The sequence below is a fragment of the Lepidochelys kempii genome, chromosome 5 (assembly GCF_965140285.1).
Source record: "Lepidochelys kempii isolate rLepKem1 chromosome 5, rLepKem1.hap1, whole genome shotgun sequence".
NCBI lineage: Eukaryota > Metazoa > Chordata > Testudines > Cheloniidae > Lepidochelys > Lepidochelys kempii.
The window spans coordinates 60,066,949-60,082,496 of record NC_136384.1 but is presented as its reverse complement, the minus strand read 5'-3'; the positions used below and the strand labels follow the sequence as shown (position 1 = coordinate 60,082,496).

Here is a 15,548-nt window from a genome sequence, read left to right as displayed (position 1 = left end):
GCATTCTTTATCTTAGGAAATACATAGGCATGTTAGTGACATTTAAAAAAAAAAAAAAAAACTTCTAAGTTGAAAGACGGAGAGTCTACCCAAAACAAGTAAGAACAAGCAAGTAAGAACCAGAACTAGAATTGGAACTTAGGATGTCCTCTCTTCTACCCTGACACTGCTTTCTAGATAGCAAATCTTCCAAACCTCTCTGCTCCTTATTAAGTCCTTCCAAGCCACTCGACCATATCTATCATCCTGACCAAATGGTTTTTCTCACCTGGCCTATTTCATCCATTCTGAGGAGGTACCACAAATGTAGCCAGAAATATTGAAGCTAAAATACTTGTCTAACACAGCACTGTAGCTTCCCCTATCAGTTAGGTTGTGATTCGTTCCACCATAAAAACCCTGTTATTTTGATGTTACACACGTATTATAAGTCATGTCTCATTGTGGTATCGGTGTCATTATGTCAAAATAAAACATTTCCTAAATCCATTTCCCTCATCAGTGAATGAATCAATTTACATGATGTGGCAAATTGCCAGCACTACTATGATGGGTCTCACGCTTTCTCTTCTTGGGGGGGGGGTTCAGAGCAACGTTTTTTGCCCCTGAACTGGGGTATTAACTGCCCCACTAGTGTCCTAGAAGAGGGGAGTGGAGAGGGAGGGACCCGGGTCCGCCCTCTACTCTGGGTCCCAGCCCAGGGGCCCTAGGGATAGCGGTAAACCACTAGAACTAGCGGTTCCTTCCCCTGGGCTACTTCCCTCTGCTGCCCTCCCTCTGCACAAACCAGGTGTCCCTTTACCTAGGGTCTTGGTCTTCTTAGCCCACTGCAGCAATTCTCCAAACTCTCCTCTCCTTCCCTCCAAACTGCTCTCTGCTCCACCACCAATCCACTCTGCTTCAACTCCTCCTCTTGTCTGATTGAAGCAGGGAGTTTTTTCCACTGAATGCATCCGATGAAGTGAGCTGTAGCTAACGGAAGCTTATGCTCAAATAAATTTGTTCGTCTCTAAGGTGCCACAAGTACTCCTTTTCTTTTTGCGAATACAGACTAACACGGCTGCTACGCTGAAATTTATCATGTGATTGGCTTCGGGTGCTTTAATTAATTTATAGCAAACTTCCCTCTACAGGGAATAAGGCTCCCTTCTAACATTCTCCTGCTGCCCTCTGGCCATGCTGTATCACAATGAGTTACCCAAAGCCCAGGGCAAATCATAGACTAATTGTTAATGCTTACAGAAACATCTCAGTAAAAAGATGCCTTTTGCATCCCATTATAGAAGTGCTCTGTCTCTAATAGATTCCCAGTGGGAGTCAAATCCAAAAACTGCATCCCACCACTGAGAAGCGCTGTTACTTACGCCTTCTGAATTCCACCCTGGGACCAATAGCTGAAATGGGCAAGTTATCCAGTGAAAATTATTTTCATATGAGTTCTATAAATATTTATCAAATTTATATTAAAGCAATTGATAGCTTACTGTTAAAGATATTAATAGTAAGATGGGGCATGGTGTTTAGATTATATGATTCAAATTTCCTAGCTGGCTATTTTCACATTTTCTTTTTTTTAAAACATTTTCTTTTCCATTTTACTTAACAAGGAACATGGCATTTGTCCATCAATGGAAGAGAGGATGGAATACATCACAATCACTGTGCGTAAAACTACAGCGCATGCACAGAACACATTATATACAGAACTTCGCATAAATCTTGTGGAGCATGGCTTCTCAAATTTGCTTCCCAGTTTAGCTAGATATGTCTGATAACAGGCAGATTGCCACATGCTTATAGGATCTCAGAGCATTGAGATCTTTTGGGAATAACTATCAACAAGGTCTTTATTTCCTCAGTATATTAGTCAATGGCACCCCATGGTGTGTGGAGGTCACCTATGTAGTTATTCTTTGCATCAGTTATTTTTGCATAATTTATATCTCCCAAATTTACTCAAGCCATTTATTTAGGATAGAACAACCATTCACTTTCAGTGACAGTTCACACTGGACTGCAATATGAAAATGTAAGTTCCAGTGATTTACAATGCACAAGCAGTCTGCTGAATCTATGTAGAGCCTGTTGACTTCACTTAGGTTCTTTGCAGGCACAACAGTCCCCCGTGCATTTTAAATTGCAGGATTTGGCCTAATTCTGAATTCTGTACAGTTATACTTTTTCTTGACTTGGGAATCTTGCAGAGCAGCCAGTGGGTTGGAGGGAACATTGCTGTTGATGGCCTTGATAGTGCCTATATGGGGTATTTATGTGTCCCTGGCAGAGGCTGATGGGAATTGATATTGGCTAGGGTGCCAGTGAAGGGTTACTTTCCACCTGGGCATGGCGAAGTTGCTGGACCCCCTTAAATGTGTATTCCCAGACTCTAATGTGGAGAGATTTATAGGTGCATGATAGAGAGGGCTAAAAACACGCCTCTGTCCTGTTTCCCACAGTCAAGCTTAACTGAAAGGGTGTTACCAAGTGGGCTACAGAGGGAAGCAGCAGTTTTCATTAGAATCAAGTTTGTTCTGTTCTTAGTTTATTGTATTTTAGTTATCTTCCTTAAATGCTGATAGACCTGGTAACAATTTTTAAATGAAAAGCATTTTAGTAAAAAAAGGAATTTCATCCAAAAAAGTGGATATTTTTGCACACACAAAAAATCATTTTCAAAATAACATTTTACTGAAAAACTCAGTATTTTTTTATTTTCAAGAAATTATTCATTTCAAAATGATGATAAAATGTGAAATCATTTTCTCCACTAGAAATATGGAAAAAATAACACTTTCATTTTTTGAAAGTAACACTTTTTCTCATACCTTTTAACTTTCTCTCTCTCTCGTTCTCTAAATTAGAGCAAGGAACAAAAAATAATACTTTCCTTTTTTTTTCCAGTGAAAAATGAAAAAGTAGAGAAAATGGGCTTTTCCCCCTCATTTTCTTTTACTTGTAACTTTTAAAACTTTTGTCTAATTGAAAAAGGAGAAAGAAAATAAAAAGTGAGACCAGGTTGTTTCCCCCTACTTTGTCTCAAATTTTTAATTTTCCTCACCATTTTTTTAATAAAAAAGGAGACTTTTTTAAAATTAAGAAATAACAGGATTTGAATAAAATAGGATTTGAATTAAAAAAACCCCAAATTTTAACATTTTGTAAATATATATATATATATTTAATTTACACACAAAAAAGAAAAGAGCAGTTCTGACCAGTCTTGGGACTTATATACTATAATGCAACTTACTTTACATACATTTTTTACACATTATCATAAAATGGGACAATCAAACTAAAGAGAAAAGGAAGATTTGTGGAGAGATTTTAAAAGAAGTGACTGCTGCAAAGAATGGAAAGGATTCTTGATAGTCACAAATCCTCATAACAAATTAAATTAAAGGAAAGGAAGAGAAGAAGAGGTTATGGCTGAAGTAAAACAGTTAGTAAGTAGGACTAACATATTGAAAGAGCTGGTATTGCAAGTCCATGGACAAGACTGGTAACCAGAGGTAAGATTATATGCTGTGCCTTTTAGGCTTGGTCCACATGGGGCCATTTCCCAGCATAGCTATGTTGTTATAGAAATAGCGTTCCAGAATAAAAGTGATCGTATTCTGGAATAATTACTCTGCTTTCAAAGTAAAGTAACTATTCTAGAACACAATCAGTTTCATTCTGGAATAATGTCCACATGGAGGAGTTATACCAGGATAGTAAAACAATACTGAAATAACAATAGCAGAATAGTTATCCCACTATAGCTATTCTGGGAAATTTTATCCGTGAATACAAGGCGTTAGAGACTCAGCACAGAACATGCAACCCAGGATGGGGGGCTAAGACTTTGGATCTTCTGATTCGAGACTGTTTCTGAGGCCAGAGTGGCCCTTGATGTAATTTAGACAGCTCTCAAACCTAAATTATAGCAGCCTTCTTGACTGCCCAAAATCCCCACTGCAATGCCCTGACACACACACACCCCTTCCCTCACCATGCCAGAGCTTTTGAGGTGGTCCCTGCAGGGCAGCTGGTAGCCCTTAGTTTCCATGCCAGGAGAATTTTCCAGTGGCTGTATCTGAGACTTTTGGAGCCCTTTTACGCTGCTCTTGTTACTTTACCCAGTAAAGGAACCAGAGAGGGGGTGAGAATCTCATCCCAGGAAGGCAATTGTGAATTAGATTTAGACATGAATAAATTGCCAATGAAAGTGATGGGAATAATATACAATCCTGCTTCCTGGAGTGATAGGATAGCATGGCCACAGAATTCTAAACACAAATTCCCGCACACTGAGTTGAGACTATAACCCATATATGGAGTATATATCAAAGTGTATTACAGGGTTTTAGCTACATATCTTGCCTTGACTTTAATGGGCATCATGTGGCTAAAATTTTTAAGCAATGTTGTAAAGATTTAGATGATATTCACTTCAGTTTGAGACACTGTATAAAATCACAGTTTGGGTGCATGGTATAATAGCCATCATTTTCTGAATTTTCCCACCATTAATGTGGGAGCTGTACATAGCAGATGAGCTAAACATGATTATGTTTCAACAGAACAGATAATAGAAGCTACATTGACTTTAGGATAAAAATAACTTCTAACATTTAGGACTCTTGAAAGACCAGCAATTCACTTCTATTCATTTCTGTTTCCCACAGAGTAAACCATGTACCTCAGCATGAATCCAATGTACATATCTTAAATTTATAATCCAATTTTATATATAAAAGACAAAACCTTTACTCTGCAAATATACTTTCCCTTGTGCTCTGTATGTTCAAATAGTTGACTCATATTGGTATGTGGTGACATCAAAGGTTTTGTTTTTTTGGGTTTTTTTGCCATGAGTTTGTAATGGCTGTATTAACTTTAAGGGGAGAAATCATTGGTGAGTTACTCAGATTTTTCCAAGAGAGTGTCAATAAAAGCTTTAAACCACATCACACCATCATGATTTTTGCATATGCACCACCTGAGAGAGAGAAACTGTATTAGGAATGTTTTAGACATTTGTAAACACTATTGAGATTATTATTTGTCTCTCTCCACCTATAGAAGTAGTTGTCTGAATGCATCCTTAATTACCATGAATCCACCTGTATGTGGCTTTGAGGAAACCTTAAAAACCTGTACGAATTATTTAAAATAGCTTTCTGTACCTACAAAGCTCAGCACTTTAAAGTTAAATATCTCAGGACTTTGTTGAAATCCTACAATCAGCCTTCTATTCAGTAGTAATATATTGGCTTCTTCAGCTTTAGCATATGATAATATGGTTGTATTGGTGTCAAGTTGCAAGAGGGTAATTATTTCCACTGATACTATTTCCACTCATAAAACCCTAAGATAGCATGTAAAATTGGAGAGCACATTGCATTGGTTGGGCAAGATTTTCATTATTATACAAGAGTTTAGCAAGGTGGGTTTTTTTGTTTAAAAGAAGAATCTTTAAAAATTCTCTTACTAAAATGCAGAAAAAAATATTTATTTGTATCATTTTGCAGTAAAAGGTTTTAGGAAAATGTAATGTGCAGTATAACTCTGATTCAGCAAATCACTTAGGGCTCAATTCTATAAGGTGCTGTGCACCCTTTATCGCCCCCTGAATATGAGTTGAGGGTGCTGAGCACCTTTTAGGATTGATTCCTCAGGCACTTATGTAAAGATAAGCATGGGCTTAAGCACTTTGCTGAATTGAGGCCCATAGGGCTAAATTTTCAAAAATTACATGTATGTGTGTGCAAAATAGGTAATTCTGTATGTAATTCCCAGTTTCCCATTGTGTCATTATCGTTGCCTAGCTATTTTGTACATGCAGTTTATGCACATACATTTGAAAACTTAGCCTTATAAATAATACGATTCTAAAATGTTGAAGTTGTATGGGGCCACTGTATATTGTTATTGTTGAAGCAATATACACAAAGAAAAGCAGCTACAACAAAAAAAGAACAGTTTTCTAACATTTAAAAACACAAGTGAATCAACAGAGTAAAACTTCTTAAGTACATTCTGCAAAGTTTTTAAAAGTTAATTACTGTTAACTAAAAGAAATAAGAAAGCAATATTCTATTGTGATTATGTAAGAATACAATAATACAAAAATGCCAGCATGGATACAGGTGTTAGAATTACATCACGTTTATTTTTATTATACTTGCTTTCTGTTGTAATGGGAAGAAATTGATTCCAAATCTGTTTTCTTGACCCCCTACGCCATACACGTTAGAGCCTAACCTTAAATGATGTTTCTACAGTCTCGGCTGTATTTACAGTAATTATATGCATAATGTAGCGTATTATGGTCCGGACTTCCTGTTTAATCAGTACAGAGCTTCTTACAAGTGCAGCTGAAAAGGGCAAACAAAATTAAAGCTTTATATACCAAAACAAGTTTGATTTGCTAAGCTCCCAGCATTCCAAAGTACACAAATTTGTTCCACTAAGTTTTGCGATGGCTTGCAGATGGGCAATGATTAATCAGAGAGCTAACTGTGAAGTAGTTTGCAATTAAACTGGAAAGCTCTGAAGCATGCTAATTGAATCAGAAAATTAGAGACACTGAACAGTAATTGGCTATTTCTCATGCAGCAGGTGCCAGGCTACTCATCTGTGGAACAAGGTATTTAAGGCACATTAGCACTAGTAAAAATACTTCTTGATATGGAACAGTTAGATTTTCTGCTCATTTTCACCATGGATGTCAAAACATACAGCTGTGATGTCTAGTGCTAACAATTCACATTTTAAGAGTTTCACAAAGATAAACATATGGGAGGCTAGCACCATGCAAGACTATATGTACATAGTGTTCGAGTGAGACTGAAATTGCGGTTCACTGCAACCTCACTAGTTCACTCTGATGAGGAAACTCATTGTAAACTCCTGAATTTTGTTAAAAAGCAGATATGTAAATGAACAAAAATGCATTACAAGGTGTACTTTGTTGCTTAATTTGTAGCAACTAGTTTTAATTATTGATTACGATGCTCCACAATGTGCTAATAAGTGTACTGTGATATATTGCTGTCTGGTCCAGTAACTAGGGCACAGGATAGAGACTCAGGAGAGCTGGACTCTGGCCATTGACTGGGTCTATCACTTACACACTGGGCAAGTTAATACGCCACTTTGTGCCTCCATTTCCACATTTAACCCCTCTCCCCTCCCTTCCCCCGCCACCCCTTTTGTACTGCCTTTTGAAATCTGCCCACAGAAAAGTGGTATATAAGTACTAAATAATATTAACATAAGATTTCACTGCAGTATTCTGCTACTAAATCTTTGCTGAAAAGTGAGGAGACTGCATTTTGTGCTCTTTATAAAGCTAACAGATTAATGGAGTATGGATTAGTGAGGTTCTGCTGAATTGCATCAATAAATACAATTACTTTTTTGTTGCATTTTTCTGCAGATTTAAAAATGTGTAAATTTTTAGTTGAATATTAGTTCAAGCCATCGACAGCATAAATCTAATACTGCTGTGAGCTTAGTAGATGCATAAAGCCAATTCATATCATGCCTCAGCATGAGTTTATATCTTCTAATTAGTACCACCATTTTATAGAGAGAGCACATGCTATGAAAGTTTGTTTGTCGTGCCAACAGGGACCAGAGCATGTACAGTAGTTTTTCTCTGGTAGAATGATAGTGCTGTATGAGCACAAAAGACTTGTAACCTAAGCAGTAGGTAATCAGGAAAGAATGAGATTTAATAAGTGCAATTGTGGAGAGTTCTATAAAGATATAACCATCTTCAAATTAACTTGGGTGGGGCACATAATTTCTTCCTGCATACCTAATTAGAGTTCAGAATTCTTATTAGAAAGTGACATAAAAAAGTATTAAAACAGAAATTCACTGCCTCATACTACTCTGACTATTGAGAAGTAGAATATTACAGTATTCAGATGCTAATCATATCATTTAGCAGTTGACTGCAGAAAGTAGTGTATTTGAACTGAAAGACATAAATTATAAATTGTAAACAGTACATGGGGGATATGTTATAACTGTGTCTCATTTAAATTAAGGCAGGGAGTTTTCTCTGAAGCAGATTATGTGCCTTCATTAAGTTTTAAAGTCTCCTTCATAATGTTTTATTAAGATCACTTGGCAACATGCTACCAAAACTGGGTTTTAGCAGTACGGAATAGTGAAAAAGACTGCAGTAGTGCTGCATGTTATGTACTTCATATCTTTAAATGTTGTTTACACACTTTCCAACTAAGTTATAGCACACACACCTTTGTGACTCTTCCCTTTTATTTCCCCCCTCAAAAAAATTTAAAAAATCATGATGTTTTTGCTTTCTTTACTTGAAAGTGGCTCCAAAAACATTTACATGATCAATGTCTGTTGCTTGAGGGGTAAAATTTGCTCTTCCATGGACAAGTGAGAACATATTGATCATTTTATTCTATTTGCTATTTCTAAATTCAATATACCTCTTGAGTCGATAAGCGAGATCTAGAGCGTATTCTTTTTGTGTGCGTGTGTGCCTGCTTGTAGCTTGTTCTCAAGATCCAAGATACATTTTTGATTAATCACGAATGCTCTGGGGTCATGGAGAGCAAATGTGTTTGTGGAGTGTCAGCTGATGCTGTCAGATAAATGTCTTAAGCTTAGCCAGGGTTCATGCCCCAGCTTTAGGCTGTGCCAAATGTCTCCCCTTGTTGAGAAAGATAACAGCTACACTGGAGGCGACTGAGCTGTTTGTTCACTGAAAGGGCTGACCTTGCCATATGGGGCTACAATCAGGTGAAAGAAATAGTGTAGATGTTTTAATTGAAATTACAAATCTGAACTTTTTAAATTGTACTCAAACTTAAGGCAGATGATTTTTGTGTTCATTTACTATCATATTCATTTATCACCTTTATTTTTCTTGTGGCTACGTGATTTAAATGTTGCCTTGTAAATTCCTTCACACAAAATTACTACTCTTGCTATTAGCAGACTTTAATACTGTCAGGATGTTCTAAGGAACCAGACAAGACATTTGACAAGGTATTTTTTTACATTAGACTCTTCCGGGCCCATTACCAAAGAGGGGGGTAATCTTCAAAAGGAGAAACAAAATTGAAAGTTCCAATATGAAGACTTCCATAGGCCAGATCAGATTTTCATTTAAACTTTGTTTTATAATCCTGGTTCTTGGCCTGGAGAAGGGGCACACAAGGTAATGACACTCAGCTGTCCACCCTCTTGTCTTTAGAAGGCTTGTTTAATCACAAATACCTCATTTATAGCAATTTGTCTTCTATTACTAGACAGAGCATATAAATAAGAAATAGTGACACAATTGCTAAGCTAACACCTGGAGAACACTTTGTACCAAGGCTGTCTGTTTTGTAGTGCTAAAGGCAAAACGATGGATCATATGGTGGTGTATAAATAAGTGAAAACTCTCTGGGCTACTTGTGGGCATTTGTTGTAAAACACCTAAAATCAGCGCCTTTCTCCCACCATCTTAGCCCAGTTTGTTGTTTGCTCCTAAGATGATGATCTACTTTTTCTTTCCTCTCAAGAAGTTCATGCTGTCATGGGTAAATCATCAGGGCTAATTGGACCCAATAATGCTGTAAAATTTGAAAATAAAAACAACACATCTGTCATGAACTCCCACCAGATCTCATGGAAATGAGACATTTTTAATATTTTATGCTGAACACAAAATATCTTGAGGAAATGGTTTTATATTCTGTATCCCAAAATAGAACCTTCAGTGTCAAATGAGTAATGCTGCTTAAGTAGCTGTATAAATGGTGCTGTTTTAATTCTTCTAATTGCTTTTGCAATATAGATTTTGTTTTAATAAATTAAAAGAAACTTTAGTGAGGAACAATGAAAGAATAGAAGGTACATCTGCAATTATTTTTGCAGCTTGTTGTGCAACTTGATATAAGAAACAAATGCTACCATTCTTCTGATGAGTCTTGCCAACAGACAGAACCTCCTATTTCCAATGAGACATTTTCATCTAACACCTAAATCAAAGTAAATGCAAATATTTTGCACTTTAATCTAATTTGAACTGATCCTCTAGCAGCTTTTGCCCTAAAATGAACTTAATCTGCCTTAAAACAATATTAAACGCAAAAGTTTAAATCATATTCTTCTACTTTCTGATATCTATTAATGGCTAAGTGTTTTCAGCTTGCATAATTTATGTGTCTGGTGAGTTCAAGAGGGGGCAAGGCTTGTGTGTTTGTGAGAGACAGAAGTTTTAAAAACTGTTAAATAAAATAGATATTTAAACATTTTATAGGTGAGTTACTTTCTAATTCATAAAAAGAAAAAGAGTACTTGTGGCACCTTAGAGACTAACCTTTTTATTTGAGCATAAGCTCTTGTGAGCTACAGCTCACTTCATCGGATTGCGAATACAGACTAACATGGCTGTTACTCTGAAACCTTTCTAATTCATGTTTGTCCTTGATGATAATGCACAGATTAACAAAAACTAGTGTCAGATTTTAGGAATTTGAATAATAGAAATGTACATTTCTGAACTAGTTAAATTATAATGTTTTTATTTAATAATTTTCAGGTCAACTTTAAAGTACCTGACCTCAGACAAGTTCCTAAACTAGCTGTATTCTTATTAAGAAGAGAAATATCTCCTACCTGAGGTGCTTTAAAATAATTATCCAGTATGATTATTTTGGCCCTTCCATCAGGAAATATATCTCCATTTTGACAATAGTTTCATGGCATTTGGTGCTACTGATGATACATCCACCATTTCTGCTTTTTTTTTTCCTCCCTAGGACAGCTGCCAACTGCAGTTGACCCTGGTGTGTATTTTCAGCTTCACTACGTTTTATAAATAGAAGTAGTCTTGTCATGTTGGAGACATGTTTGAGAAAGCAACTCAGGACAGTAGTTTAACAGACTGAGGGAGAGGCTGTGTGTGTTGTAGAAATGACCTATAGGTTTCTGACCAAGTGGTGATAACCAAAATATGGACAAAGCACTGTATACTGTCCAATTCATGATAGCCATACGTGTCAACTTTGGAGAAAATTTTCACTATCCTCAGGCTCAACTCATCTGGGAAAGCAGAGTGGGAGAGATGAATGAAGAAGTATGATTATGGTCAGAATTTAAACAAGGAATCAACTCATATCTCTGTCACTGTTAGCACATCCTTAGTGTATATATTGTGATAGGACTTAGGTGGGCTCTTGCATCTATCCCTTACAAGTTAGTATTTCTCCAGATATGAAATATGCAGATTGGTCTGTCCAATGTATGAATCCTATTCTGCACTGTCATCTCTTTCTGTTCCTGTCTTGTTCCCACCCCCCACAAGTAGATTAAGTCTCAATAAGCATATATTCTTTTAGCAGCTGGTGAATAAATCTATACACAGATGAGAATGGGAGATATCACACTGAAATGGTATAGGTCCTTCCTTCTATTCTGAATACCTTTGTTACTGTTAAGGAGGAAAGCTTGTTCAAGAACTTGAGAAGTCAGCTCAGAAAACCTTTTGTCCAAAACTATATTGACTTTTTCTTTTCACATAAAGAATAATGAAGTTAGTAGAGTTAAACCATGGTTGAATCTTGCCCAAAGAGTTTACAACACACACATTTTTGTTTTCAATGTTTTAAAAGGGCTCAAGGTGTAGTTAGAAGCACTTTGGCTCTTTCTGGGACTTGTTCCTTAAAAAGGAAATATTTTGATAGGTCACTTTCCTTAGAGAGCAAGAGTTATTTTTTAACACCATGACTTTTCCAACTACACATGTGCATGTGCTCAAATACCTATAACAGTCCTCATCAGATCCATGCTTTGTCAAAGAGGGCATGAGCAGTTCAAGGAAAGAGCTGTGGAAATTGGCACAATGGTTTGTGGGGAACTACTGGTGTCTGAGTAGGACTAACTGCAAGTAACTGGGTAAATCTATTTCAGCAGAAGATAAATGATGGGACAAAGGATAGGAAGTAGGTTTTGCAATCACCCAATTAGGCTTCTCAATCCATTGAGAAGCTATGTTATGGAGTAAAATCTTTTTAGTTACATGCAAGTAATAGTGTTAAGACTTTCAAAAATAGTTCATTTTCCCCTTTCTAAATCAGTGACATATTTTTTTTCTTATTCATTGGTCTTTGACGCATTCAAGTGTCTCCAAATATCATTTTACTCCTGTTTAAAGACTTAATATGGTTTTATGAGCACATAATTCTGTTTATTTGAGAGGAATGACGACTTGATTTTCACAATTGGGCATTCACCTGTCCCTTTAAATAATGGCATCAGCTGAGGGATCTGAGACCCTCGTGCCTAAAAGTTCATGGTTTGTTTCTTTTGTAAATAGGGCTTAATTCAGTTCTTCACTGATTTTGAGCTAGATGTGAAAAGGAGATAAGACTGAGATACCTATATATCAGAATATGATTTTAATGTGGCCTACAAGGGGCATGAATGTTTGTCTTTCAGCACAATGGTCAAGGCAATAAATAGATGTTGCTATAATAGAAATAGACACTGTGGAAAAGGAAAACAACTATCTTCTGTACCACAAAAGATGTAATAAAATTATTTTCCCCAGGAACTCAGAAAACAAGTTAATACAGAACTGAATTTGAAAGTCCCAAGTAAGTGTCAATCAAAACAAGTGCACAGAGGAGGCATCTGATTGTTTCAGCAGAAGTATGTGGGACCTATATCCTGTTTGAGCTTCCCACCTGGGACCTGAGTTCTTTGATGCTGTCTTCCTTCTGCGAAAGAAGAAGAAAGGTGATAAACTAGATAAAGCAAGAGAAGACAAAGCAAGAACATGTGTTCAAAGGATGGACAGAGAAAATGATTTAGGTGTGTTGGGGGAGAGCGGGACTGCTTGCAGTGGATTAGAATTGAAATACAATTTTAACCCCTTTGACACTCATCCTGGGACAGACAATGAGGATTTAACCTGTTCCGAATCGGAACAGAGAATGGCAGCCTTCTTTTTGTTGCATGTAACTATTTGGTGGCTCAAGTTCAGAGTCTCTGCCAATGACTGCAGAGGGGATCTCTTGAAAGGGCTGAGAGGATTTAAGTGATCCTATAACTCAGTAACCAAAACAGCGTACCACTGCTAGCCCTGTAGAGATAGGTTTACTTTGCCTTATGCTGCAGAATTGACTAAAGACTGAAGGGTCTTTTAGGAGGTTGGAACTTTGGCCTTTTGCTTTCAGCCATAGATTTACAGATAACACTTCTCTTCCTTACCTCTTGAATATAACTTTTTTCCCCTAGAATGTTTGAATTGGCTACATTAGGTGAAAATTTATTGTTTCAGGCAGTACTTTGTCACCATTAGTTATTTGGAATTCCTGGGCCACCCGTAAGCCAATAGTATGTCTGGCCTTCCCTAAGTATGAGCATCTTAGCACACTTGGCAAGAGACAGACACGTCCCTATAAGCTGTTTCTGTGAGTGTCCTGCTTGCCTGTCTTTTCTAGACTGAGACACACCAATGCCCTTAGATGGGGCCCCACTTTGTCAGCTCCCTTCCACAATCCTGTTGTTTCAAACTCATATCTGTGTCTGTCCTAAAAGGTCTTCATGGACATTTTAAAACTGTGCATGATTTCCCCTAAATCATGGTGGGTGAGGGGATCAAGGCCACTTAGGTTCTGATCCTTCACAGCCTGCTTCACAGGAGAGAGGCTTAGAGGATGAAATGAAGAACAAATTCACATCCTTGTGTGTCCCAGTGGATCCTTGGGCTCAGAAATGCTTGTACCAGAAAGAAAAACCTTCATGTGATGGGTAGTCAAGGAAGTCCACAGATATACCGTGCTCCCTATCCTCATCTGGAGCTGGTCTTCTGTTATACAGAATAAAAAGTTTAGGCTTGGGAGGGAGTTTGGGTCTCCTTATGAAACAGAGACATGTTCTTCTCCAAGCAGCATCCTTCCTCTAACACGGAACCATTTTTGCACCAAGGAGAGACTGAGCCAGGCTTGTAAATGAAATAGCTATGCAGGTACTTGCTCCCATCTTCTCAAGAAAGCTAGCAAGCTGGGACAAGCCTGCAGGGGATGCGAAACAGGAGACAAGACTGACTTTTGCATGCAGCTGGCATTATTTGATGTCAGGTGAAAAAAATCAGTGAGGCACTGAGGTGTTCATATTACATGGGAAGAAGACTGTAAGCTGTCAGGGGCAAGATCTTTTAGATACCATGGAATAGGCTAACACCAACCAACCTGTGGTATTGTTTTCACATGCATAAATGTCACACAGACAAAAATGGTGTTTTAGATTTGGTTTTTACCTTTGCCTTGGACTTCCATTAAAGATTTCAATTTAGAGATGTAAATGAAACACTTTTAATACAGAGTTGCTTATTATAATTATGTAAATGTTGTAAATTGATTAAGCCTCTGTAGTGATATGTTAGTTCATAGCAACATCTTTATCAGCAGTATAATTCACACAGTAACAGTTAGTATGACACTCGAGAGAGGTATCAGTTTATTTCTTAGAGCTCATTTGGCTTCTTCAAAATACCACATCGTCCAAAACTCACTAGCATCCAGTCAAATAGTACTCTTAAAAATGTAGCAGACAAGTAAACTAAGATTTGTATAAGCTTATATTGCTACGAAATCTAACAATGTACATTCCAGCCTGTATAGTTATTCTTCACATTCCACGTGTCACACTGTAAGTATTGGAACAATTAAATTAACTAGGCCTAGTTATACCATAAGATATGTGTGTGCAACTCCCATAGATGACAAAACTCTGTTGGAAGGGCAAAATTGTTTTTTTGTTTTGGGGAGGGCGGCGGGTTTGTGTTTGTTTTTGAAATCACAAGGCAATTAGTAGCTATGAGAAATATTTTCTCCTGTTTATTTAAAAATGGAGATAAATGTATATTGGAAACATTTTCATTAGGGACTCTGAGTCAGGTGTGTCAGAGTGGGTATAATTATAAAGAAGAGAACATTTTGTTATAACCATTTTACTTTTTATTTTAAATCCCAAAAGCTCATCTCTTTTTATCAACTTGCATATAACTGCAGTCATTCAAACTATTTGGTTTATATTTTTTTTAAGTTTAAATACTTATATTTTTACTGTTATTACTTATTTTTACAACACCCAAACAATTAGTAAGACATGATCCCTGCCCCGAAGCGCTTACAGTCTAGGGGCCTGTCACGGTTCCTCCCCCACTCTGAACTCTAGGGTACAGATGTGGGGACCTGCATGAAAAACCTCCTAAGCTTATCTTTACCAGCTTAGGTCAAAACTTCCCCAAGGTACAAAATATTACACCTTGGACTGGCCGCTACCACCACCAAACTAATACTGGTTACTGGGGAAGAGCTGTTTGGACGCGTCCTTCCCCCCAAAATACTTCCCAAAACCTTGCACCCCACTTCCTGGACAAGGTTTGGTAAAAAGCCTCACCAATTTGCCTAGGTGACTACAGACCCAGACCCTTGGATCTTAAGAACAATGAAAAAGCATTCAGTGTTTTACAAGAAGACTTTTAATAAAAAATAGAAGTAAATAGAAATAAAGAA

General features: G+C 37.2%; 1 protein-coding gene across 9 annotated transcripts in view; it reads left to right on the top strand.

Annotated features, from left to right (window-relative positions):
- ARB2A (ARB2 cotranscriptional regulator A) overlaps nt 1-15,548 on the top strand; it is a 364,451-nt gene that overhangs the window by 296,763 nt on the left and 52,140 nt on the right. Inside the window, exon 11 of one of the 9 annotated variants that reach the window (XM_073344480.1) lies at nt 12,575-12,609. The exons of the other annotated variants lie outside the window; for them this stretch is intronic. Coding sequence (XP_073200581.1) covers nt 12,575-12,594 — 20 coding nt within the window. The 3' untranslated portion in view covers nt 12,595-12,609. Of the gene's footprint in view, nt 1-12,574; nt 12,610-15,548 lie in introns of those variants that run through there. 9 annotated transcript variants of the gene reach the window in all.